At 45.7% G+C, this 27,365-nt stretch overlaps 2 protein-coding genes and 1 long non-coding RNA gene across 6 annotated transcripts; 2 read left to right on the plus strand and 1 right to left on the minus strand.

Annotated features, from left to right (window-relative positions):
* Positions 1-202: 202 nt before the first annotated feature.
* Positions 203-5,337, plus strand: LOC124072487. The gene is made up of 3 exons (XR_006845516.1): positions 203-523; positions 4,159-4,342; positions 4,784-5,337. It is a non-coding gene; the product is annotated as an uncharacterized LOC124072487 (long non-coding RNA).
* A 4,992-nt stretch (positions 5,338-10,329) lies between these two features.
* Positions 10,330-22,603, minus strand: trmt61a (tRNA methyltransferase 61A). Of its 2 annotated transcripts, none has more exons than XM_046413653.1 (4): positions 22,355-22,603; positions 20,746-21,086; positions 15,114-15,380; positions 10,330-11,073 (listed from the first exon to the last, which is right to left on the minus strand). In XM_046413653.1, exons 2-4 carry the CDS (start codon positions 21,074-21,076, stop codon positions 10,760-10,762), a joined length of 912 nt encoding a protein of 303 aa, XP_046269609.1. In that variant the 5' UTR covers positions 21,077-21,086; positions 22,355-22,603; the 3' UTR covers positions 10,330-10,759. The 2 variants fall into 2 exon arrangements, with proteins under 2 accessions (XP_046269609.1, XP_046269608.1); XM_046413652.1 differs by having other exon boundaries at positions 22,417-22,601.
* On the plus strand, positions 21,678-26,921 carry ckba (creatine kinase, brain a). 3 transcript variants are annotated; one of them, XM_046413650.1, is made up of 8 exons: positions 21,678-21,834; positions 24,670-24,857; positions 24,969-25,123; positions 25,203-25,335; positions 25,714-25,885; positions 25,982-26,105; positions 26,196-26,385; positions 26,505-26,921. In XM_046413650.1, exons 1-8 carry the CDS (start codon positions 21,812-21,814, stop codon positions 26,681-26,683), a joined length of 1,164 nt encoding a protein of 387 aa, XP_046269606.1. In that variant the 5' UTR covers positions 21,678-21,811; the 3' UTR covers positions 26,684-26,921. The 3 variants fall into 3 exon arrangements, with proteins under 3 accessions (XP_046269606.1, XP_046269607.1, XP_046269605.1); XM_046413651.1 differs by lacking the exon at positions 24,670-24,857 and adding an exon at positions 24,018-24,219 and having other exon boundaries at positions 21,712-21,834; XM_046413649.1 differs by lacking the exons at positions 21,678-21,834; positions 24,670-24,857 and adding exons at positions 23,437-23,616; positions 24,018-24,219.
* Positions 26,922-27,365: the final 444 nt, after the last annotated feature.

The following is a 27,365-nucleotide window of genomic DNA, read 5'->3' on the forward strand; positions in this document are numbered from 1 at the left end:
CAGCTCATCCTGAAATAAAAAAACAAATGTGACTATTTATCCTTCACCCAAACATATAAATACAGGTCATTTCCCCCACCCAGAACACTGTTTTCTCCTGAATTCCTGCCTGGAAAAATGCACTGTATTTTTTATTAAAGCATGCATGACAGACAGGAATAGCATGAGTGCCCTCGCTGACGCCTGCATGGGTGAGAGCTTGAATGTCATGCTTTATTCAGATCCATAACATCTAATGTGAAGTGCCATCTGTTGGGAAAACAGTCCACTTAGAGCTGACGTCTCTATTTCAGGAAGCAAACTATTGTACAGTGCTGGCTGAATGACACCAGGCTGGCACACCCACATCTGAGCTGCAGGGGGCAGCCGACCATCGCGCCACATCCACACAGGTTTCCCTCACCTTGAATGAGATGTGTTCTGTCCTTGGGATTTTAGGACAGAGGGAAGCTGTTGTTCCCTCTCCTTCACCCCCCTGTGGGAATCTGTGCAGTTTATTCCACACCTGAGCTTCCAGGCAAAGGTAAGAAGAGAGACAAGAGGGGAAGAGAAAAAAAAACCAGCCTTTTCAGTTTGTATTTGTGCTCTGCTTACAATAAGTTTAGTCTAGAGAGGTTGGGAGTCCTTAAGGGGAGAAAAAGGCTGTGAAGTCAGGCTAAGGCTGCGTGCAAAAACCAATAAGGAAGTGAAACGAGACAGAAACATGAAGTACATCCTGTGTTTGGCTAATGATTGTCAGGGAAATATATCACAGGCCCTTCCCATGGAAATGTGAGACAAACTCTGGCACACTCTGTGTACCTTGAATTCGACTTTAACGTTCCTGTCATCAGTCCACGTGTAAAGTCAGGTGAACTTCTTATGACTGAAATTGCAGTTGAAGCACCGATTATGTGATTTCTGTCCCATTTCAGAGCTCAGGACAAAGTGTAAGAGGACTCAGAAGCAACACTGGCAGAGCAGGCAGAGTTAAAAAGAGTAGATTAAAGAACAACAAGGTGGTTCATGTAGGCAGTAATCACATAACAACACTGATGATCTGAGAAGAGACTGGAGTAACTGATCGTGCTGTGGGCGAATGGTGTTATTAGGAGCAGGTGTGCAGGTGTATGAACTACTGTATAATAATATGTGGGACTAGTGGACAAGTGTGGAATCGCAAGTCGTGTGTACATGCAAGTGTGCACGAAGTCATTGTATCAGCTTCGTTTTCCAACCTAACTGTCACCCAAAGCCATTTTAGACATCAAAAATCAAAAGCTCGGTAGCACAAATGAGCAGTGATGAAGGACAATTAAGTTATTAATTACTGATGGAACTGATTAACTGTGGCGTAATACGGTGATCTTTGTTCAAACCAGTTTACCAATTGATTTGTTGAGCAAGGTTCACCGAAAGCTATTGGCTATTAGCTCGATAAGTACTGATTCATAACTGAACCATATGGAGCTGATGGAGTAAAACGTTTGGGCTGCTGAGCTCCAGTGTTGCCTCACTGGTCAAAGTCCAACCAGGACTTCAGGTCTGCTTTCCTGACTTGCTGCACGTTCACACAGCTGAGGACAAACACAGTCTGCAACTCGCAGGACCACCGGGAATGTGACACAAGCTCTTGTCACAGCTACCACACGGCATGAATAAAGAAAAGCTACAACACTGTTTCTGCTTGTCATTGTTATTTTAGCACACAGTGTTAGCCTCACTAGCGGCTCAGTCATCCAGTTTGGTCCTAACAGAAAGACCTTAAGGAATACTGTGTAAGTTGCCATGAAAAAGGGTATACACACAGATGTGGTTTGGTATACACACAGATGTGGTTTGGTGACCCCCTGACTTTTCCTCTAATGCCTCCGTGAGGCTGTGGAATATCTCAGCTATCACATGGATTAGCATGAAATTTGAGTCTTTTTGAGTCAGAAATCTGACTTCAGGGGGTGTTTGATTCGAAATTTCTAACTGGGAACTTGACTTCTTAGTTCAAATGTATATAACATTAGCACGGTGCAGCCTCACAGAGATGCTAGCATGGCTGTGGAGTCTTGCTCTTCCTGTTTCACTCCGCTATACTCCACTGTTTATATATCTGTGTCATTTATCTTATTTAATTATTGTTCATTTTTATATTTTAGCCACTGTCTGCGTGTCATTCATTCTGGCAGTGTAGGTGTATTTCTTTTTTCTCTGTGAAGGCTGTAATTTCTATTGTTAGCCAGATGTCAGCTGTCTCACACTCGTCCCCATGTTTCTATTTTCTGAAAAACCATAATACTCTGGATGCTGCTCAGTGCATCCCATGACACAGTGACTCACATAGGCCGCACGTACTCAGAGACATGGAAAACATAGATCTGATTTTAACTCCTCGCTGCTCGGCTGTGACAGCCTGAATGTTGGAATGAATACAAATCGCAGTGATGGTCGTTTTCCTTTTGTTTGAATCAAATTCAAGCCACAAATAATATTATTTATTTTTTTCTGCTGTGAGAGATCCTTTATAAATCAAGATCGCTTTTGCCCTCGTGACTGCAGAATTGGCTACCACAGAAAAGCTTTAATGATGCAGCTTTTCATCAAATTCATCCACCTCGAACATGCAGAGGAGGGTATTCACAGGGAAAACGCCCATTTATCAATCATAAAATTTCTGTGGCACCACAACTTAGAACAAAGAGCTGCAAAGCAAACACAGTTTGTGCTGCTGTGGGATTTCGAGTCTGTTCAAAAAGTCGTGGAAAACGCTCGCACACCTGATCAATCACCAATGATGGCCCCAGACCTAAATTCAGACCCTGTTCAAATAAAGTTCCTAAAACATTAAAATGTTCCTGGTCTCTTGGAACAGTTCTTGCTGTGGAAGATGTTTTCTCTTCTTTTCCACAGCAGGCGGCTCTGCGTGAGTGTGTCGCCTGTAAAGTCGGTTTCATTGTCCTGTTTTCTTATCACAAGGTTAAACTCTGTCAGTCGAACCTGTGACTGTCAGTGTGTACAGGCCCGGCGCTGAGCCAACATGCAGGTCACTCCTTGTCTCATATCACCTTTCTATGACTTTTAACTTCCTCGGTGAACAGCATGTGACATCACCAGCAACCAATCAGAAAGGCTGTAGCGATGCCGTCTCAGGGTTTTATATGCCCCCCGATAAACTGCCAGTGTAACATGTTGTAAAACTGTGACAAAGGAAAGAGTGTTCGACCGGAATGAGTTTGATAAAGTGGAGCAATACAAGGCCCTAATTTTTATTTTTCCCAGCTCACAGCTTCTCTGTGTTTTTTGTTCATTTTGCTCTTACCATCAAACCCCTACAAGCTACAGTAACAACAAACAAACAACAACAACAACAAAGTGCTTTTAGTGCAATATGAACTCAGCCCAGTGAAGGAAATTTTATACATTTGATTAAATTAAATGAAAACCTTGACAAACAACAAAACAGCACAATTAAAAAAGCAGAACTAAAACTTATGGAAACACATTTTCATGGCTCCTATTTTGTAGTTGAATTTTAATGAAAAATATGGACTGTAAATGTGACAACACCTGAGAATAACAAACTCAGCTGTGATGAGGAAAAGTAGCCAACATGTGGCTACTAAATAGACAAATAAAACGCTGCCATGCACAGAAAATCCAAATGCAGCCACTTTACATAACCACTAATCAAACTGGTAAAGTCAAAATAAGGTCCGTGTTGCCAGTGAGCTCACACGCTGTGTGCACATGCAGGAACTGTAGGAAAAGTACTGCAGCCGTCTTGTGTATCTTATCTGAACAAAGCGTAAATGTGAAGCCTGTCCTGCGCCTGCAGACAGAGTACATATGAGAGCAGATACGCTGCATGAACGCAGGCTGTTATCTACCAGCAGCGAGACGCCGCAGAGGTGACTGCGTGGAGTCAAAGCCGGGGACACGATTACATCATGGTCTCAAGCAAAAGGTTTGAACCTGTCGTCCAAATCAGCATCGGGTTTAGGCTGAACAGGGAATGGTCCCAAAGCAGAGGACAGTGGGAATAAAATCAGAAGTGTGACTTGTTACACTACATGAAATTCCTGCCGTAGGCGTGTATGTGAGGGTGCAATGAGAGGGTATTCATCGTCAACTTTATGAGCATGTTGCTAAAAAATGTATCAGAAATATTTTCTCTGTGAATCCTCTCAGAGTCCTGGTGGTTTGTGCAGAACACAGGATCCATTTTCAGAGCGGCAGAAACTGTAACAAAGCCTCAGCTGACGGCCGGGTGACGTCAGAGCGAGGCAGAACAAAGCCTCGCCTCTGACCTCTGAGAAATCACCACCGAAAACACACAGCGACCACAAGGCAGCCAGAGGCACAAAGACGTACAGTACGGCCACACACACACACACTTCCGTTTGAGGTTCCGTACAGACTGCATGTGAACCAACAGCAAACGTATCCTAATCCTTCTCACTACGCCTCATGCAAGGTAAAGACTTGTGACTGATGAAGCTGTACGGAAGTTTCATTTGGTCGTCTTCTTTTTAACTTCCTCTGTGGTGCAGAGAAACAACTTTCAGCTGCTTTGCCTTCATTTATTTCTGCACTTGATTCAGCAGCAGTATGCAGTAAGCAGTAAGCACAGGTAAAATCAGCATTAAGGGCTAAAGCTGCTGATATTATCTGAATGTACATCTGACAATCTGGAATCTGAACAAATCTGGAACATGTTTTTGCACATTTGTCACACTGTGTCTTCACAGTTTTCCTAATGTGCTCCTCTTGATCAAACTCCCCTCAAACGCTGACAACAATCCTCTTTTCCCAGGCCCATAATGGTCCCCAGTGTTCCCACTGCTGAGTGCCCATTTTCAGCGCTGGATTCCCGCCAACCAGATCGCCCGTTAAAAGAAGACGAGTGGGGCGGCGCTGCTCTCTCTTTGACCCAATGCCGTGAAACGCTGATTAACCCTCCACTGCTGTCCCACTTCCAGGCCGACCCCTGGCCTCAGTCATAACGACGACTGGCTGATATCCAAACTGTATCACAGGAACGTTGATGGAGGGTCACAACCAGACCAGAGGGACGCTTTGTTTTTAATGAGCCTGGTTCCCAGAGTCAGAACTGGGGCACAACTTTAGCACAAGTAGTATCAAAACTTTCCCAGTCAAACGGTACCATTTGATTCTTTATGTGGTAAAATGTAGGGGGAAAAATGAGTGTTTGGATGTTTTTGCTTGCAGCCAATCACCAGAAGTATTCTTAGATTTAAAGCAGTGTGTGATTGGTGCACTGCTGCAGCAACTACAATAAACTGATTGATTGACAGACAAAAAACTGCAATCTGTTTGGCTAATAAATTAGCTTACAACTGTGTCACGCTACCTTCAGACACTTTAAGCTAAATGCTAACATCTGCGTGCTAACAAGCTGATGTTTAGCTTGCGTGTTTTCGTTGTTCGCATCTTTATTTTGCTAGTTAGCATTAGCATTAAAGTCCACATACAGCTGAGGCTAATTGGCTAATTAGTTTTAGTCATAAATGAGAGTTGTTACAGTTCATCCTGAGGGAACCATGAACGTCACAGCAAAACATCCATGAATTTTAACCTCATGGTGGCGCTAGAGGAAAACTGTTATTGCTATTGATGTTACCATTTATCCTCCATGAATATCTGAGGAAAAATAAAAGATATTTGCTCATTTAAAAGGACAAAACAAGTAAGTTGGATATGTTTCACTCATTTCTTTGTCGATTAAAATCATAGATCAAAAAATAAAGATCAGTTGCAGATCTGTGGGCTGCGGCTTTCCAAGATGGAAAGTAAATAAATTATTCACTTACATGGTGCTCATACAAAAGCACCGTTGTAATTTCACCCCTATAGTGCTACGATCGTTTTTTCAGACTGGCTGTGTAATTATAAAACACAGTGGCATCTTTTGTATTTCCCTGGCAGGACGAAGTGGCATCAGCTTTCCATCCCCAAAAGAGATCGATTGTAATTTAGGAAACAACTGGAACAGATTCAAACAAGCTTCTCGTCAATATTTGATGCAGTCATTAGAGCTCAGAGGAGGCCGGTGGCTTTCAATGCTCTGCAGGATGGAAACATTCGTCCCTGACTGACCGTCACGCAGACAAACTGGGTCACACACATTTTTATTACTGATGGATGAAAACATTAACAGCATGTTTCCGTCAGGCTGCAGAGAAGGCTTCTCTTCTAATGGCTTCCCTGTGTTATCACCTGCTCCAACATGCTTCACAACAGCATCAACACAAGTTTGTTTCTTTTTGGCCTCAAAGCACGGAGGCCCTGAAGTGCAAAACACGGAATTCGGGAGACTGAAACTGAAAGTTTTGGGTCTTGTCCATTACATTTTCTGTGTGCTATTGTGTTTTGCGCTTCAGGGCCACCGTATGAATACAAAAGATGAAATTCCTCCACCTCCACCACCTATAAAAGAGGATTTGTGCTCCTTTTGAACCTGCAGCAGTTTGGTTTTTTAATGAGATTTCAGTATTTCCTCATTCGTTGTGTGCAGCTGTTGTGTTGTTACTGTCTGCATACTGTTTACACGTATGAACATCGACATCTTTTTGGGTTTTATATTCTTCTTATTGATCAAACTTACTGATTGCATTAAGTTTGCTTAGTGCTGTCGATTATGCAGATGAATATTGTGTTTGTTGTGTCTTTGTTGAAGGTGATAAACCAGTTTCCCTTTTGGGGATTAATGAAGCTTTGCCACATGTAAATAAAGGTCACAAACTGTATAAAAAGTTAAATCTGCCTTCTGACAGATTAATTACTGAAATCCTTCCAGTCGGTCAGGACTGAAGGGGACAAGCAGCTGCCTGAAAAGCAACTCTGCTCCCGAGAAACGATTTCTGACTGACTGTGGTCGTCAATAAATGATGAAACCGTTCGCCTAAACTTCTTTAATCTCCTGCCACAAACACCTCAAACTCTCTGACTGATGTTAAAATGCATTTCTGCAGCTCTTTTGGCAGACTTGTGTAACAGGTTTACCAACAGCAACAGGCAGCAGCACAGATTTACTCTTCGAGTCCGTTTCCAGCCTCTAATCCCATCATCGCTGCTTTTCTCATCCCCCTCTCACTCTCTTTTAGACCCACTGGGATTAAAGGGTTAAAAGAAAAAAAGAAACCCCGCCCCCCCCCCACACACACACCTTACTTCCTTTACGTTAAGTTATGAGCTGTGAAGTGAAGAGATCTTAACATTTCATAACACTGAAGAAGGTGTTTTGTGTTTTTCCTTCCTGAAATCAGATGCTGTTAAATTCAGTCAGAAACTACGTGTGAACTTCCTCTGAACTGAAGTGAAATCATTCTTATCTTGGAAACACAGACTCTTCTGTCCTTCATTTGATGAATTCATGAATTACAATCATAATTCATGTCTCCTCTGTAACATGAAACGTCTAAGCTCAGTGACGTCTCCTCTCTGTGAAGCCGTCAGCTCATCAGCAGAAACTATTTCAGTCTTTAAAACGATGAGCCCACGTCGACGTGTTGATTCCACTTCCTGTTCTCACTGACAAGAGTGGAGGCCTGACACGACCTCACGGCTCGCTGCGATCTCATCATGAGCAGGCCCTCTTCACCCTCCTTACTCTCCTCACCCTTTACGCCCTCTTCACCCTCCTTACTCTCCTCACCCTTTACGCCCTCCTCATCCTCCTTACTCTCCTCACCCTTTACGCCCTCCTCATCCTCCTTACTCTCCTCACCCTTTACGCCCTCCTCATCCTCCTTACTCTCCTCACCCTCTTCGCCCTCCTCACTCTCTTCACCTTCCCCGCTCTCCTCTCCTTCTTCGCCCTCCTCACCCTCTTCGCCCTCCTCACTCTCTTCACCTTCCCCGCTCTCCTCTCCTTCTTCATCCTCCTCACCCTCCTCACTCTCCTCACCCTCTTCGCCCTCCTCACCCTCTTCACCTTCCCCGCTCTCCTCTCCTTCTTCGCCCTCCTCACCCTCCTCACCCTCCTCACACTCTGGCAGCACTGGTTTCAGGCCTGAGTGTTTGCCGGGTCTCAGCGCTGAGCTCAGGAGGGCAGAAGACAAGCTGATTAGGAGGCAGGATTTCGAGCGGCTCAGAGCAGCTATTCCCAGCCTCGGCCGGGCAGATTAGACCCTCGGCAGCTGCGTGAAGCTTCTGGTCTGCGGGAGGGAAATGCAGCTTTCACTCACAAACATGACTCAGCTTACTGGAAGCTGACCAGAGATGCGAGTGTTTCTTTAATGGAGGGCTGAATGATATTCCCGTCAGCCTCCTGGTGGTGATTTGGTGCTCAGTGACTCTAAGCTGATCAGCTGAACCAAAGCAGTAAAATTGCGGCTGTAAAACCAAAACAACGAGCTGAGAGAAGCTAAAACGCCACCGAGCCGAAGGTGAAGTGCAGACTGAGGAGATTATCATGACTCGTCTCACTCACTGAAAACACATAAATATCGATCGGTGCGGCTTTAACTGCTCATAAACCAAACGATCTCCAGCTAACTGCATGAAGTAAAAGGAAATATTTGCTGGGACGTTTCTTTTTCAATTTACTTGCAGGGTAAAATGACAGCAGATTCAGTATCATCATGAAGCCTCACAACCTTTTCTCTCTCCTAACAACACGAAGACGAATCCGGTTTAATCACAGCAACACCTACCTCCTCGTCAGGGAGCGTTACTCACTTCCTCCACCCACACTCACTCCCTGCTGATCGGGGAATACAAACCAGAAAACTCAAGACACCCAAACAGTCATTTCTCCAGCTCAACGACTTCCCTGTTTCCACTGTTTACCAGGCCCACCGGGGGCTTATTCATCATCTGTGAGCTTCCTGATTTCACTCCAACTTCAACTAACACATCATTTACAGTGCTGCCAGGTGCTTGTAACACCTCCAGGTGAGTTTGAGTCTTGTTGCTGGTGAATTTCAGTGATATATCAACAATAAAAACAGAATCTCAGGCTGTGATTGGTCCAGAAGTGGAAAACTGGCAGTTCTCACTCAGCCACTCAGTCAAACACACTGCTGCAAGCTGTCAAACACAGGAGACTAAAACAACCACCGAGCTTTTTATAACCCGCAGTAAAGCCCAGGATTAAACCGTTAACCAGCCCGTAACGTCCCCGGCACACACCATCAGCTTCTAAATGTAGCACAAGGCTTTGACTAATAACAGTGGCAGCAGTCAGATGTTACAGCATTTTTAAAAAAGGCCTGATTCAATGAGACCAGATCAAATGTGTGTCTTTTGTTCAGCACATTTCAACCCTGAACAAAGTCTTCCAGTAAAGCTCCGGAGAAGAAAGTGGCCCTCAAAGATGGATGGGAGCAGCCGGAGTCCAAAAAGCAGTGATGATTTCCTCTCAGAGAGGCCAGCAGTCAGGCGGGTTATGAAAGGTGCAGGTGACTGTGTGGATGTCTGGGAGGAGGAAGAAGCAGAAGCTGCAGTCGCTTCGCTGCCTTTTTTGGTGCTGAGCCTCAGCAGAGAGCGACGCGAGTTAACGGGAACATTAAACATATCGAAACCTGAAAGGATTAAACAAGAAGGTTTAATGTGTCGCACAGACTTGAAAGTGTCAGAGATAATCAATGTAGTTTAATCATGAGTTGGACAACAGCACTCTTAACTTCTTGGATATTTCTTAAAAACTGACATACTTTCATGTGCATCTCCACCAGATACTTTGTTCTTTTGTGTAGTGTGGGTGCTTATACTGTATAAATGTCTATTTATACTCTATACTGTCTGTTTTACTGTTAAAGGACCTTTCTTTGCTGCCTTTTCAAAGTTTGTCTTGAAAATGAAACTTTGATCTGTTACCCAATTAAAGGAAAAGAAAGCTTTAATCTGAAGGAACAGTTTTTGGGTAAATTTTCTTATTTGACCTCTTTCATATCTGTGCATTCAATATGAAGCTTAGCCTAGCTTAGCATAAAGACTGGAAACGAGAGGAAACAGCTAGCCTCACTGCTAATCTGCAGTAGCTTCATGTTTATGGTGCAGACATGAGACAAACTGAAACTATTACTTTAACTAAAGACAGCTGAACGTGAATGAAGCTTTTACACGAAGGAATAAACAAAAATAAAAACCTTTCACATTAAAGTTCATCCTTCAACTTGGAAACCGTCTGACAAAACGATCACATCTCAAGGTCCACCATCTCGCTTTTCCCACAGCTTCCAAAAGCATCATCATCAGGATGGAGTTTGTTCAGGTGACAAGTGTGTCGATCTGTTGACTTCTGTTCTGAACTTACGTTCAGTCTGGTTATTGGCTGATGTCACATTAACTGGTGGAACACCGGACTTATTAAGATAAGGCAAAGAAAAACAAGGATCTCTTCACACATTTATTGTATTTACCTAAATACAAAAGTGCAAAAAAGGAAAAAATAAGTCTATTTCTTCCCCCAACAAACGAAGACACTGATTAAAAGAGATTCTTATAAAAGGGGAGGCCTCTTATCAGGTGTGACTAAAAGAAAAAAACAACGTATATTTTTCTCAAATGAAGTCGCAGTCGAATGATTTTCACTCTTGCTTGATGCAAGCAACCAACTGGTGCCAAGTGACAGGAGCTGAACATTATGTAACACACCACCGTAAATCCTGTCGGTGCTCCAGTGCCAGCCGGGACGTGGAGGACCAGGAGGACCCTGGTACCCTGCTGGATTATCACAGTCCTATTAATGTACATGGAAAACACACTGGAGCCATTATAAAGCCTTTTACTGGCAGTGAAAAGTGGAGAAAAATCACTGAGAGGTTTAGGTTCTTGGTTTGGTAGCGAAGGTGAGGTACCCTGTGTGACCTGGTATTTCTCTGGGAGGGGTGGTGGTCTTCAGGGTGACGGCGGTCTGGTTTGGAGCCGAGGTGGAGGGTGTTTTCTCTAAGCCATCGGGCTGAGTCTTAGCCGAGGGGTCCGGGCCAAAGTCGGGCAGCGGCAGGGAGACGGTCCGCACATCGTGGACTCTGAGCAGGACCTCCAGGGTGCTGATCTCCTCGAAGCCCTCATCTGCCAAGGCCTCACACGTCCTCTGAACCTGCTCTATGCATGGAGAGAACGAACACACTCGACCTCCTGGGGACACAGAGAGACGGACAGAACAGTTGTTGGACAGTCAGTAACAAACAAACACGCCTCATTCCTTTGACAACCAACTGTTGTCTCCTTTTGGGCCAGCTGGACTCGTCTTAATGTTGGTCCGGTCCAACATTTTATGGTCCCCAGAGGCTGAATCAGACGCAGTTCGCTGAACTTTGCACTCAATCCAGAGAATCAGATCCACGTCTACTGGATGGTTCGGGACAACGTTTTGTGCAGACATTCGAGGTTCCCAGATGATGTATCAAAAAAGTCTGAAGTGTTTTTCTGGCTTTCTGGGATGCTGAAAGGTGTTAGCTGTATGCTAGATGTCTAAAATCATTGTCTTTTCAACTACGTCATGATATCAAGATCAAGAAGAACTTGTGCCCTGTGAAGCACCAAATCAGTGTTTCTGGGGATATTTAGAAAGAAAATCACCCCAGCCCCCCCGTCTACGCTTTTTAACTGACCTTCCACGTTTCGGATCTCATTTTGGATGTCCCAACTGTTATCAAACACGGCTGATATTTTTGGCAGGCATCACCTCATGTCAAACAGGCCGAATAGGCACCCTGTCCAGCAACAGGATGGAGTTATATTTGGTAATGTGAGACGCCTGGCAACATGTCAGCGTGTTTGCCGATGAATTAATGACGACAGAAAAGCCGCTATAGCGGGTTAAAGAAAGTCCACAACCGAGGACAACACCTCCCAACATAACATAACCTAAACTAACCATGATTAGGAACAGATATGCTAATTTAGCGTCGTGGGAACAGAAGAAGGGTCCCTTAATGAATAAGGATACTCAGAAATATCACACCATTTACCATGATTGCATTTTAAATCTTCCTCAAAGTTTCAGACATCTCAGAGAGGAGAGTAGAAGGAGTGTATTTTCACTGTTATCGCTGTGTGCAGCCCGTTCAAAAAAAAAAGAAAAAAACAAACCAGTCATGGACAAAGATAAATAATCTAAACCAGACTCATAAACTCAATATGGACTCAGAAACTGAGACTCACTCAAGGGAAACCCATGATACTATTACTACTATTAATAATTTGTTTTTCTTGCACCCATAAGCACTTTCAAAGCAGATTTTTTTCCTTAACAAAGCAGGCCTGTGACCTGCCAGGCTCCAGACTGGAGTCCGAGGACGAGACCAGAGACCAGATGCCGGCTGTGGCCTCTCGGCTCCAAACGAAACCCCGCTGGGATCGCAGTGTGACGCCGCAGTGTGACGCCGCAGCGACGGGACAACAACACTTTCACCCGCTGACCTGCAGAGGGAAGAATGTGGCTCTGACCTGTGCAGCTGGAGACGGGAGGAGTCGAGGTTAACGAAACACAACCAACCAGTTTCAGCGTTCAGAGTGGTCTCACTCTGAATGGGTGAGAAATAATTTCAAGGGGATGAAGAAAAGAATCAATTTGTGCAGGTGGGGCATAAAAAAATCTGTGAAAATCACAATTAGTTTACTAACTTTTAAATGACTAATTTAAAAAAATATATATTATTAAATGTCACGTTAAAACTGCGTCAGCTGATTTTTCTGCCACCGCAGAAACAAGATGGACACAGCACTGACATATCCTCACTTTTAAGATGATTTAAGTCCACCTGGTGAATCTAAGCCCAGACTGAGTCTGTCTGCTGGTAGCTGCTCAGCAGGAAGTGTACAGTTTGCAGGTGCAGTGCAGTCACAGCACTGGCCTGATGATGGCGCTAGTTGGAACCTCTTCATGTGTAGAATCTATTAACCTAATAGCTAATACTGTCTTTCTGTACGGTTGTGTTTTAATTTCACTGCTCAGCACATCTACTGCATGTCTGCCAGCGAGTCACGTTCAAGTTCAAGACGTATAAATAAAAGCGTTTCGACTTCCACATGATTCTTCTTGCCTTCTAATCACCACAAATGTGTCTTCTTTCACCTATCGAGCTTCAGAGGGTCACAGAACCCATCTGTGTCGCAGTCTGTGTGATTAATCTTACTTAATCTGCGCTAACAATGAGCGGCAGGCTGACGTCTGCGATTCAAACTTCAAATTCTGAAGCCATCAACGCGTAACGGCGAGCAGCGGCTCTGCAGAGGGCAGCCTTGTTGTGGCTGGTGAACATCATGGGATGCTTCAGATAGCAGTCGTTCCTTCGGCTAACAGGACCAGTGTTCTCCCTCGAGACGGCCATAAACACAACTCAATGGTCTCCCAGCAACCAGGACGAACACACAGGGAGGGGTCGGGTTGATCATTATACAAGGGCGCCTCAAGCTGCCTCAAGTCCACATCTGAGGATCTATAAATGCGTACAACTATGAATCCTTATCAGGCTGTTGAGTGTTTGTGTTCATGTTTGCTTTATGGTTGCATAATAAAGAGTCTCTGAGTGGGCAGCGAGGGCGGGGTGGTGGTGTTGGCGTGGGGGGTCGGGACTGTTAGGCTCCACGGTCCTTCACAGAGAGCAGCTAAAAAGGGGCCCAGGCTGCAGGCCAAAAAATCAGAAGAATTACAACTCTGAGAAAAAGAGGAATATTTCACTGCCCCTCGTCTTAAACAAGCTTTCAGCAACTTCATCCTGAGCCTGAGAACAGATCTGGGGTCAGTCTGTCCAGACAAAGAAAAGAACATGTCTTGCCTCCTGCAGTTTGTGCTTTCCTGTCTTCTCTTGTCTTTAGGTGTTTTTTCTTTCCACCCTGACAGTCACTTTAACAAAAGAAAATACCTTCCTCCCATGTGGGCACAACACCTCAGGCCTTCGCCAGGGGAATCTTGTTAACTTTTCTATCTGGTGGCCTTTGGTTGAATCATTTCAGGGGGGCCCTGGTGCTCAGCTTGGCTCCGGCTCTCTGGAGAAAACATGCAGCCTGAGCAGTGGGAAGTAAATCAAGTCTTTCCTTATGGAGCCACATTGACCAGCTCTCTCCCTGCAGCATAACCCTGTATGGTCATGAGACTGCTCCTACAATGGCTGCACTCTGTTTATCTGTATGTGTATGTGTGTATATGTGTGTGTGTGTGTATGTGTGTATGTGTGTGTGTGTGTGTGTGTGTGTGTGTGTGTGTGTGTCAACAGCTCACGAAAGGAATATGCAGCAGTGGCACCTTAAAAGGGATTCAGAGAGGAGGAGGGAGAGCAGCATCCTCACTCCTCCTGCGTTCCTCTTCATACTGGAGCTTACTTTTTAAAATGCTGCATTTATGTGCCTCAGGAACACCCGAGACCTTTAGGCTCATAAACGGTTCATCCAACTGTTCTCTTTTTTCAGTCAGCTCATTGGATAAAGTGATTTGAGCAAAGCGATTTTAGTGGATGTGGTGGCAGGGTAGGATGCTAACACAACAACACTCCATGGGCAGTACAGGTTCAATCTGGCGCATCCTTAACAAATTACCTGAATGTTTATGAGAAAGGACGTGTTGCTATGAGCTCTGGCTGCCTAACACAAACCTTGACTTTACTTCTGAACACCTGAGCGAGCTGCCAGCCTGCCTCAACATGCGGCTGGTCGTCACTCTGTTTTCTGCCTCAGTGGCTCGGTTTATTCTGTGCCCATGGACACACACACACACACACAGACAAGGACAAAATTAATGTGTGTTGGCGAGGATCGATGGGCGCTCTGGGACTGCAGGGTGAGGCGGCCGGCGGGGAAAATAAATTCACTGGCTGGTATTTTAAAATGTGCTCAGTCACAGTCACGACGCTTCCTGCTGAGCCAGGACGAGTCACAGTAAAGTCAGCGTCAGGTGATGCTGAATGAATCCTCTGAGGCCCCACTCACACACACACACACACACACTGTACATACGCTCCCATACACAGGTGCCACAACGCAACAAAATCTGTGTTTGCTGTTATGTAAATTTTAACTACACTATTCAGCTATTTGTTATAAATTTCATAACATTTAAAGCTCCTTTTAAACAGGAAACAGACGTGGCAGACAACAGACACCATTTTAGAAGGATTTGATTGGTTGAGTGCTAATGTCACAGCTCTCACACACACACACAGACGCAGGTGTCCTACCTTGTTTCTTCATGGCAGCCTTGGCGTGTCTCACTGCCTCCCAGGGGCAGGGGATGTCCAGGAAGACGGCGTCTGCCACCCCGGCCACCCCGAACCCGTCTTTGCACACGTCCTGGTTCCTGACGGTGACCAGATGATCCACGCGGTGCTCCCTGAACTCCTCCACCACCTTCTCCGCCCGCTGCTGGTGGAACTCCACCGTGTGCAGGTGACCCGTGGGGGCGATGGTTCGCAGGATGGCGTGGGAAAGGGAGCCGCTGCCCGTCCCTACAACACGGACACCGCAGGGACGGTGAGAACAGCAGGGACTCGGAGAAATTCTTAAAAATAAACATCATGTGCTTGTGTGGCCTTAAATCTATCAAAAGTGACGAAAGGTTTGGTGCATTTGTGACAAATACACAGAGAAAATGTTGTTTTAGGTAACAGTTAAAATAACGCCAATGTTTCAGACAGAACAGGTACAGTTTGATGTGCTGTTATTATACGAGTTATTCAGCTCTGCTTCCCCTCACGTGCACCTCAACACTCTGAGTGATGATGCAAAAAGAGATTCATCTTCCTCGACATGAAGGAGCTCAGCGGTTGCCATTTTGACAGTGATGATGATGATGATGTTGTTGTGGACCACTCTCTGGAGGTCCAAGATGCCAACAAAGAAGATGTTTGTATGCTCCACACTCGCTGGGACTGAGTGGGTGTAGCTGTAGGACAGGACTGTGTTGAAAGATAAATGGGCTCCGTTTTCTAAAATGATTTCTTCTACCCTGAAACATGAAGCCATCGCTCATCCATCCCTGGTAAAACAGTACGAGGACACACAGAGCAGAAGTGACACGTGGAAGATTGTTTTGTTGCATTGAAACTGACTGAGCAGGCCTCTCTGAAAATGTCTGGTCACAGATAAAGAAAAAGGTCAAATTCTACTTCCTCACTGAAGTGTGAAGGTGAAGCCGTGAGCGTCTTGTTGTGTCTCAGAAATGACGTTTACACAAAGAGCTCACAGCTGTCTCTCCGACACCACGTCTTCAGTCTGGACTTCTCAGCACTCGATAAGCTGAGTGGGCCCTCGGGGCCCGGCGGTCGGCCCTTAACGCCCCTCATGTGCAGTTTGTGAAAGAAGGACGTGACTGTGTGTGGTTTTACAGGAAGAGAAATAACAGCAGTCATGTGACTAGTGGATAAGGCTGGGGGGGTCAAGCACACAACTGGATCCCGTCCTCCTCCCACCTCCGTCTTCTCCTGATATTACGTCACCGCTGCCTTTGTTTGGCGACAAAGAGTTCAGTGTTTACCCCTCAGCCGCACTTTGACTTGCTAAAAGCTCGCAGTGCTGAGCTCGACGGTCTGCGCTGGGAACAGCAAACGGGACGCTGTGAACGGATGCAGCAAACCTCACACTGATGTAAATAAGCAGAGTTAAGCTGGAAGCAAAAGCTGGAAATGGCAGCAGCAGAAAAAGAGAGAGAGAGGAAGCTAATTATGACTTGATTAGTGATAAAGACAACATTTTTATCGCTCTGGGTGAAGGTCTAACTGTGCCGATTGTTCTGTCACTGAACTGGAAGTTCTGAGCACCACATGTTTATCAACTGCAGAACAAAAACGAGGAGGCTATGAGTCGTGGCTTCAGCTCTGTGGCAGCTCCTGACGCTGTTTGTTTTCATATTGTTGTATTGTTGCATTGCATCATTATCTCTATGGGTCATCATCTCTAAGGAAGTTATGTTTTCACTCCCATTGGTTTCCCTTGCAGTCAGCAGGAGTTTTCAGGAACTACGTGACCAGGACCAGAAACAAACAGATCTGCAGGCGGTGCAGATCTGAAACCACCAATTATTCAATTAATCATCTATAAAATGCAGGCGTGGACACAAATATTTGACTGTTTGTTGGAAACGTTTTGTATTTTTAAACGTAGGCTAACAACATATCAACAAAGGCAAAGAGCGACATACAGCTCGGGCGCCGACATCACAGTCGCTCCCGGCTGTTAGAGCGAAGACAAAACACCGTCAGCTATGTGATAACAGTTTATACAGAACACAAGGCAGCCAAACATGGTGCTGTGGACGGCCCTAATAAATGGTGGGAAACACCCACAACAGCTGCCCTTTTGGCAACACTCAAAAACCCAAAGATATTAAATTTACAGTCAAAGAAAAAGCAGCAAATCTTCACTAACGAGAAGCTGTGATTTGGTTTGAGAGGTTTAAATGATGAGTCATTCATCAAAATAGATCTTGATTTATTATTATTTGGCTAACCAAGCCTTCATCACTACCACCATGACGCTGTAAGGCTGTCAAACAGGCTGAACACCACCCCCTCCGCCTCCTCCGCCTCTGCTGAGAGGAAGCAGCTGTGTGGCTCGGTCTCACTGATGAACACTGCCTGAACCTGATCCACACAAACAGAACCCGACTCCAGACTCTGGACTCCGGGCTCCGTGTTTCCATCGGGGCTCATCCTGATGAACAGGATGGATCGCAGCCAAATTGAATTGTGTCTGAAATCATGTCAGAAATCTGTAAATTCAAAATGAAATGTGATCACAGAGCACAAATGCCCGATCTTTGTTCTAAAAAGTGACGTTTTTATTCATCAGCAGAGGGATCTGAGTACACAAAGTGCATTTTCCACCCAACTGGAACAATCTGGAAGAGGACAAATTTAATAACAAAAATGGTCTGGTGCTGTTAGAGTGTCTGTAACTGGAGACAAGTTATTACACTGGGAATGTGAGACAGTCTTCAAGTCCAACAAAGACTTTCCTATAAACCCGCACATCATCTGCCTGCAGTCCCAGGCTGACACACAGTTTAATTCAGATTAGAGATACACCAAAACAATAGTGACTACTCAATCAAGAACAGATCGGAAGACGGGAAGCTACGATCCGATTCGACGTGTTAACTTGCAGCAGTAACAGGAAAAAGACAAAGATGAAGCTCTTCATGCAGGAGATGGAAACAAGAAGTCAAAAACTCCTCCAAGCAAAGACGAAGCATGAAACACTCCCACGACAAAGCAACAAAAAGACAAATCGTGACAAACTGCTTCTGAAGGTAAAAATGTTTTGACGCTCAGCAGCTGCTGAGTCATCAGTGACTCCCAAGTGGAATTTGAGTATTTTACATTTTTTACAATATGTTTACAGATCTGTACAAAGTGCATATTAATGTTTTACTAACATCTCTGTTGTTCTCATCTCTGCTATCAAAGAGGAAATTACTCAAATCTGTGACCACGGGGTCAACACTGGGCGGACCTAAAGGCTAAAAACATGCACTGAGTCAGTATCAGTACTGTGTGATGCTATCTGGATCATGAAATAAAGAAGTGGTGTCAAGCCATGTGTACTTGAGGGTTTCGTGAAGAGGAAATTCACCTCAGTTTGACCTCTGAGAAATGAGTCAGCTGCAGGATTTGGAGCCGCTGGCCACATTAAGCAGCTGCTCTTCATCGCGGACAGAAACGATGAAACACACTGAAATCTCAGGTTGTCGTCGGTCTTTCCGCTACTGAAGATGGCTGCACAAACAACGGTGAAACTGCCCTTTAATGAGAGCTTCTGTCGTGATGTCAAGCAGTGAGCAGCTACAGTACGAGAGGAAGCCATGAGGGAAATGTGGGTGGGGGAGGGGACAGCTGACCTGAACTGCAGGTCATCCCTGCTTTCTGTTCTCCATTTACTATTAAATGGATGAGAAGGTCACAGAGGTCACAGAAATATTTTCCCAGCAGGCAATTGGTGCCGTCCTCCCGTCATTAACTCTCTTCTGTGTCTGTAGAAAAGCACTCGGACTCAAAATGTTGAGGTGAATCAGCTCGATACGCGACACAGAAATGTTCCCATATTTAAGCCGCCACTTCCTTCCTGTTCCACGTCAATCAGAACATTACGCGAGTCTCTCAGAACGTATCAGCGATTCCTTCTGACTACATGGCAACTGTTTGCACTGAACTGGACTCGAGGTCTCTTTGTCGGTGGGTCATCATACCGTCTGTACTTGTACTTGACATTTTTGTACAGCTTTAACACTGTGACTCAAAAGCCCTTGGAGTCACGGTGAGTATTTATCGAGTATGTTGGCACTGCTGCCTGACATGAAGCCCTGATACAAGCGGAGACAAATAAAACGCAAAGCAAACAGCTCCAAACACTTGGCCAGCCAGAACAACCACCTCCACAAGGTGACTCCTCCACATGCAGGCCGAGGGGGAACGAAATGACCCTCCACAGCACGCCGTGTACCGGTTAACCACTGTAATGCTGAACGGTATGAGTCGCCACTGGGTCGTACAAAACACTGATTAGCACCTCGTCGACACATAATGACACTCAAGTGTTATAATGACGAGCTAATAAAATGCTGCATTCCAGAGGCGAGTTAATAAACTGGGCATTTAATCAGATAATTAAACCATTATCACTGTGGATTTAAAACCATCAAAACCACAGAGATGGTTTCAATCTAACGCACACATGTGGATGCAAAGAGCGCCTGTGCTATATGACTCCAGTGCAGCTCTCTCCATACTGTTAGTGAGTGTGCTGACTCAACAGATTTCCCACAGGACTCATTCATCACCCCTCCAATCTCCACTAGTGCACGCACATACACACGCGCACACACACGTTCACTAAGTACCATCAATAAGCTGAAGTACTGCACCAAATTAAGGTCCTCTCCCATCCCCCTCCCAGACTCGCTGCCCTCAGACTGAAAGAAACAGAAGCGGCTGCCTGTAAACACACTGACACACTCCTGAGTGACTGCAATTAAACAAATGGAGGACGGAGCAGGAGGCGAAGCAGCGGTCGGAGCAGGAGGCGAAGCAGTGGTCGGAGCAGGAGGCGAGGGAGACTCAGAGGGGAGGGAAACGGTGTCACATACTGTGTTACATAATGTACTCGGGCACATCTGTGGCTGTGACGTAATGTTTAATATCAGCAGCTGAGGAGGGATAAAACAGCACGCTAAAAGGTGAAAGCAGGAAGATTAGAATGAAAGATTATAGAATAAAGCCAGCAGAAGGTGATGCAAAGGGTTCAAAGCAGTTCCACCTTGTAGATACTTAGAGTGAAGGTCAGAGTGAGACTTCCCCCACAGTGACTCACTCTACTCTCTTTCATTCAGTTTGTGGTATAAAGCGCATAATGAAGATGTTTGTCTCGTGTGGAGAGAGTTTGCCATTTAGACAGCCTTACATAAAAGTGTGTCTCTGAAAAGGAGGACATCACTAAGCCTTTCTCAGGCTTGCCTGACACTGTCTTCAGTTTTAAACAACGTCTATCGTGGGGAAACCAGAGGGACCCCCATGTGCACATTAACCCTACATATGCTTCTCTGCCCTCCTGTACCACTGCAGCCACACAGCTCAAAGCCCCAAAATAATCCAGTTCATTACACAGAGTCCCACCTTGATGCTTCATATAATCCATTAAAACACATTTCTGTAAGAATGTGAATCATACTGAGCTTTAAAAATCATTCTGCATTACCATCTTCGATATCACGCTCGGTGCCATTTTCGTTCATTCTGCCATTTAGCATCGTTTGTGTCATATTCATATTAAGGTTCCTGACAGGTGTTTCCAGGATGCGATGTGATGCTTAACCCTCACCTGACTCGCAGACGACGGATCCCGGCTTCAGCTCCAGCATCATGGTGATGGTGGCGATGTCGGTGGTGTAGAGGATCTGGGTGCGGTGTGGCAGGCTGACCGTCCACAGCTCCGGCGTGGGGTGAAGCACATGGACCCATCCACCTTTGCTGCAGGTGACCTTCGACCCGTAACGCTTACCGATCAGGTCTGAGGAATGGCGAATGACTCCGTAGCGCGTCTGCGTCTGGGCGCCCTGCTGCACCTTGACTGGCATCATGGAGTCGTGGCTCAGGTAGACGATGGCAACGTCCCCGTCCTGAATGAAGTCCGAGTACTCCACAAAGCTCATGGTGACCACCCTGCGACGAGGAGGTCAGAGTGCTCAGGTTAGCAAACTACTGGTCAACAAACAGCATGAAGCAGCATCTTATTTTGAATACCCATGCCTGGAACACACAGAGCACAGACATGTCAGTGTGTCTGCCCAACGTGTGGATCTTCTGCTTTTCTCTGTTTCACTGCACCAGAACTGAATATGTGGGCTGTGGTTGTTGCTTATCCTGGTCAAATACCAAGCAAACTGTTGTGCGGCTCCTTGTTATATTAAATATCTCAAGTCAAAACATGGGAACCTCTCCTGTCTCTAGCATCTGTCCTGTGTGACATTAACACAGCACTGAAGGCAAACTTTTAAACCTCAAGTCTCCTCTCAGGTCCCTCTGGAGCCACAGAGGTTTTATGTTTTGTAAAAGGACTCCCCGGGACCAGCAAATCTCTCCTTCGTGGTGTAATCTGATATAAACAGTTACCATCTGATGAGCACACACAAATACGTTATTTACGTGAAGTTTCACTGAAGCTGGACCGTCCCAGCTGATGCTGGCAGCAGGGGCCTCTTGTTGCCACGGTAACCGCCTGTCCCACCGCACGGGTCACGCGCATAAAAAGCAGTTATTCTTCAAAAAAGTGAGAACTTCAAACTGAAGAACAACGATCGTTTCGTTTGCTGTGGATAAGCTTCACTTCAGAGAGACACGGGCGGGTTCGCTTTGCTTTTCACCGCGGCAGAGAAACGGACGAAAACATGTCGGACAACATGGAGAACATGTGAGCTGAGATGACTGAATGCTGTCTCTATTCGACTGCACTTCTCATATTTCTTGGAATAATTCTGAATTTGTGTTGAAGTCTGTTTCCCTTCCCTGCCCTCTGTGATTCGGCTTCATTTTTTAGGGGCGTCGTTAATTGGCTCAACTTACTGAAGTCAGAGTTAAGTTCAAACCCACATTAAAATAACGTAAAATGAGAATCGTTGGAAAACAGACTTGGACACAACATCAGAGGAAGGCTTTCTTTAACGTTAAATAGCTAATTTATCGATGACGGAGGACCGTTAGGTAGCTAACGTTAACTTAGCTAACATTGTTGGGTCGCATTTTTACATGTTATAAACTATTTCAGTTATTTCTAACTTCGCTTTCTAAATGTTGCTAAGTATTAAGACAACATCAAAGTAAAGCCAGAAACGTCACAGTGCAAAATGTCTGGGAGCACGATTTATTAACGAGTACAACAGAATTTTGTGTTTTAACGCCAGCTCGACATGCTAACTAGCTAACATGCTAACCTTAGCTAGCCGCAGCCGTTACGCCTCGCAGTTAACAGAACCGTTGGCGACTCTCGGCCTACCTTCTCTGTAAGTGACGTGTGTTGGCTTCTGGATCTCAAACGAACACAAACTGCGGTCCGTAAACGGCAAATTCTGCTCCTAACGATGCATGTGGATCGCACTGACAGCGACCCATTCAATCGCCACACGTGGTGTTGTTTTCGGAGGAAGTTGAGTCGACAGAACCGGATACTGAGCCGCCTCATGGATTCATAAACGCGAGTCGTCGATAAAGTGGATGCAAAGAGACAGTCCAGATGATCTGTAAATCTGCTACGTTTGCTTCTCATCCGCAGCTGCCGCAAAGTTGTTTTGTTCATGTATGAGGAGAGAGCGAACACTTTACAGACGCAGACACACGGACCCCCCCAAAATATATATTTTATTATTTGTATTATGAATATTACACCGTGTTAAATTGTAGGAAAAGCTGTAAGTTAAAAAATTAACAACAAAAAATTATAAAAGTACAGAAAAACAAATCTTAAAAGTACAGAAGTATTGGTAGGAATTTGCACGTAAAGCATCAAAACTGAAAGGGATGCCTCAAGTGTAACATTATTGGTCATTTTGTTTTAGTATTGACGCATTTTATCTTCGCTGATCAAAGTGGTGCTAACTAACCAATGATGATATGATAGGCTGTTCATAACAAATAATTCATGAGATGGTCACATGTTTTGTATTTACATTTCTTGTTTTTGTTTGTTGTTCTATTTAATTAAATAGCTGTCAAATATTAAAATAAAGTACCTCAAAACAGTACTTAAGTTCTTAACGGTAAATTTATATTGTTACTCCTTTAAGTCAATTAATATCACAAGATCATATTTAGTTTGATTAGTTGTGGAATTCATAGATTTACACAGGATCACTTGAACGTAACTTCAGTTCCACTGAACACGTGACATCTTATAATAATTTTAGATTATTTGTAAATTGCACTAAAGGTTGCGTTAGCGCTGCATTCTGTGCATGCAGAAGGAGTCCCCACTTCACGCACGGCAGCCAAAGCAGCGCGGCCAATTGAATGAATGGACTACAAATACTGACCAATGGGAGGAGAGACGGTCCGCTATAAATCACCATCTCAAGTCAGGAGTCTGAGCGGAGAGCTGCTGGGACGCTGCTGGTGGTGTGTGAGCTCCTCGGCCGGAAACATAGGGATCTTTGTATCGACCACTGGTAGTAGTAGTAGTCCACAAATCCGACGACAACAGGTAGGATCGTTCGTTCAGTCAGAACCCCGTCACCCTGGCGGAGAATCCTTGGCTTTTAAACATTAAATGATAGCGGAGACAGATTCTCTTGGTCTTATGAATGCCTCGACCCACCACAAGCATCCGTGTTAGCTGACAGACTTTGATAGGATAATATAAAATGATAGGATGCTCACTTAACGTGTCGGATGCACATTCCGGCACCTGTTTAAACGCGTTCAGGGCACTTGTTTCACTGCGGGATTGTTCAGCGTCTGTCTGCGCTGGTTCGGTTACTTGAGCTAAAATGTAAATCCACAATAATGTCGCTGTGAGCTGTGGACTTGATGCTGGTTTTGCACACTTTGCATGAGGTCTGTTTCGCTGCTTTTCACCGTCTCTTCCCTCCATCCTCCGCCCAGGGATCAGCCATGCCTTTCGGTAACACGCACAACCAGATGAAGATGAAATTCACCTCGGACCAGGAGTACCCGGACCTCAGCAAACACAACAATCATATGGCCAAGATCCTGACTCCTGCTATGTACGAGCGGCTGAGGAGCAAACAGACACCCAGTGGATTTACTCTGGATGATGTCATTCAGACTGGGGTTGATAACCCAGGTAAAAACCCAAGCGGCTTTTCGGCCAAACCGCCATCTGTTATGCCTGATCGAGCGCGTTTAATGGCCGCAGCGGCGCTCGGTGCGTCGTGTTCCTGAGGGGAACACTAACAGCTTTCTGCACTGTGACCTTGCCGAGGGGATAAACTGTGAGCAGCATTTTCAGACGTGTGTTGAGCTGAAACAGTTAGAAACTGTCGCCCTCCTCTAAAGGGGCCTGCATTACCAGGGCAGCATTGCTCCTCTTTACAGCAAAGGCTACACAATCCCAGTGTTACATAATGTGTGCAGGGCAGCAGCTGATAATCCACTGCTGCTTTCACTGTTCCATGAGGCCAGTTAGATTGCAGTGTGTCTCACGCTGAAACATTCAGAGGAGCACTCTGATGAACGGGTCAGTGAAGTAAGGCAGCTGGCCTCCCCTCACCATGTAGACTGTGTTTCTGTTTAGTTCTGAGAGTGTGGCCAAGCTGACGCTGAAGAGGCTGTCGGCTGAGGACGAGTTCCCAGATCTCAGCCAGCACAACAACCATATGGCCAAGTTCTTAAGCCTGGACATGTACAAGAAGCTGAGAGAGCGGGCTACACCCAACGGCTTCACCATAGATGGTGTCATTCAGACAGGGATTGATAATCCTGGTACAGTCACATCCTGAGACCTGATGACACTCGGCACATTGAGTTAGTGAAGATGTTGTTTTGTCTGTCCTTCTGTCCGGTCTTCGCTGACCCTGTTGACTTTGTGTGCAGGCCATCCCTTCATCATGACTGTAGGCTGTGTTGCTGGAGACGAGGAGACATACGAGGTCTTCAAAGAGCTGCTGGACCCCGTGATCGAGGACAGACATGGAGGATACAAACCCACAGACAAGCACAAGACTGACCTGAACTCAGGCAACCTGAAGGTACCACATTCCTGTCAGTGCACAGGACTGAATGTAACTGTGGGACTGAAGAGAGGCTAACGGGTCTTGTCCTCCACAGGGTGGTGACGATCTGGACCCCAACTACGTCCTGAGCTCCCGTGTCCGAACAGGCCGCAGCATCTGTGGCTTCTGCCTGCCTCCGCACTGCAGCAGAGGAGAGAGACGCGCTGTGGAGAAGCTGTCCATCGAAGGTAAAGAGGACATTTGGTTACTAAGCGCAGGTGCTTTGCTTCTGTCCCTGCTGACTGTCAGTTATAATGACTGCTGTGCGTTCAGATGGAGACATGGCTGCAGCTGAATGACTGTGTTGTGAGCAGCATTAGAGTGGAAGGCTGTGGTCTGATCAGGGATCCCCTAATGTCAGCATGATGCTGGTTGGTCTCATTTGTGTAGCAGTGGGTGCCCTCTAGTGGCAGCACGAGAGATGACAGATGACAGATTATAATGCCGTACACTGAAGGTCAACCTGAATTTGCCCTCCCACACTGAAGCAAGTCGTTCACAGGGTGACAATCCAATATGGCTGCCTGTATTTGGGTTTGGGATCTTTAAACTGTCTCTCTCTGCAGCTCTGGCCTCCCTGACCGGCGACCTGAAGGGGAAATACTACGCCCTGAAGAACATGACTGATGCTGAGCAGCAGCAGCTCATTGACGACCACTTCCTGTTTGACAAGCCAGTGTCCCCTCTGCTGCTGGCCTCAGGGATGGCCCGCGACTGGCCCGACGCCAGAGGCATCTGGTGAGGCGTCATCTTCACTGTCACTTCTCAGCCAACCTTGTGTACTTTTGTCCTGGGAGATTTTACTGAGTGAAACTGAATGTCTTCTGTCTGAAGGCACAACGACAACAAGACATTCCTGGTCTGGGTGAATGAGGAGGACCACCTGCGTGTGATTTCCATGCAGAAAGGCGGCAACATGAAGGAAGTGTTTGAACGCTTCTGTACTGGACTCACCAAGGTTAGTGGAAACACCTTCACACAAGACCGAAGTGAACAGAGAACCGTCTGCTCTGCAGAAGGACTTTATGAACCTGTTTGTGTTGTTTAGATCGAGAACCTGTTCAAGGAGAGAGGCCATGCATTCATGTGGAACGAGCACCTGGGCTACATCCTCACCTGTCCATCTAACCTGGGCACCGGCCTGCGTGCAGGTGTGCACGTAAAGCTGCCCAACATGAGCAAACACGCCAAGTTTGAGGAAGTTCTCAAGAGGCTGAGGCTTCAGAAACGTGGAACAGGTGTGTATAAACGTATTTATTTGTCTTTGTGAACACACACTTTGTCCTGTATTTGGAAATGGTGGCAAGCTTCTTTTTGATGCGCTTCTGATTTTATTGTTCGGTCTTGTTGCCGTCAGGTGGCGTGGACACAGCTGCTGTGGGCGGAGTCTTTGACATTTCCAATGCTGACAGACTGGGCTTCTCTGAGGTGGAGCTGGTGCAGATGGTGGTGGATGGAATCAAGCTGCTGGTGGAGATGGAGAAGAAGCTGGAGAAGGGCCAGTCCATCGACGACCTCATGCCTGCCCAGAAGTAAAACCATCCTGATGCAACCCACCTCCCCACCTCCTCCTCCCCCCAACCCCCCTTCTACCCCCAACCCCCCTTCTACCCCCTCCCTCTGAATGACTGTTTGACTCCTGGAATGCACTCTGTATTACAGTTTGGATTTGTTTGTATTTAAGACAAAACTGCTCCTGTGTGGTGAGGATGGAAAGGAAATAAAATGTTCTGGTTTAAGTTCTCGAATCCACGCAGAGTTTGATTTTATTTACCAAAAAACAAACAAAAAAAAAAAAATTAAAATCTAAAGAATTACAACATTGAGTCTAATGGAGCCTGCACCTACGCGTTGTAGTTTTCTTCAGGTATCTGAACTTGTCTGATGCTGTAGATTGTGACATCACATGACGAATGAATGACGTTTGTCTCCAAATGTACGATTATACTGTGAAGATGAGCTCCTGAAAGCAGCAGTGGGTTCATAAGTCTGAGAAAAGCAGTTTCCTGAAAAGATCTGGACTCCTACTTTGTTGCACGTGTTTATTCTGCAGAGTCGGGCCAAAAGTATCCAGACGCTGTTGTGAGGTAGTTTGTTATGAGGCGTCCAGCTGTGGTGGGAGGACAGATGTGTCAAACAGGAGCTTCACTCTCTCAGTGAAAACGTCACATATGTTCTCTCAGTTGCCTGATTTAAATATAAATTCCAGGAGTCACCA

The sequence above is a fragment of the Scatophagus argus genome, chromosome 15 (genome assembly GCF_020382885.2).
Source record: "Scatophagus argus isolate fScaArg1 chromosome 15, fScaArg1.pri, whole genome shotgun sequence".
NCBI classification, from domain to species: domain Eukaryota; kingdom Metazoa; phylum Chordata; class Actinopteri; family Scatophagidae; genus Scatophagus; species Scatophagus argus.

Coding starts and splice junctions, on each gene's coding strand:
- trmt61a (XM_046413653.1), bottom strand. CDS start 21,076: ATGAGCTTTGTGGAGTACTCGGACTTCATTCAGGACGGGGACGTTGCC. Junction 15,381..20,745: donor ATCCGTCGTCTGCGAGTCAG/GTGAGGGTTAAG, acceptor TCCGTGTTGTAG/GGACGGGCAGCGGCTCCCTT. Junction 11,074..15,113: donor GGCTGCCATGAAGAAACAAG/GTAGGACACCTG, acceptor CTGTGTCCCCAG/GAGGTCGAGTGTGTTCGTTC.
- ckba (XM_046413649.1), top strand. CDS start 23,452: ATGGGAGGAGAGACGGTCCGCTATAAATCACCATCTCAAGTCAGGAGT. Junction 24,220..24,968: donor GACTGGGGTTGATAACCCAG/GTAAAAACCCAA, acceptor CTTTGTGTGCAG/GCCATCCCTTCATCATGACT. Junction 25,886..25,981: donor CCCGACGCCAGAGGCATCTG/GTGAGGCGTCAT, acceptor TTCTGTCTGAAG/GCACAACGACAACAAGACAT.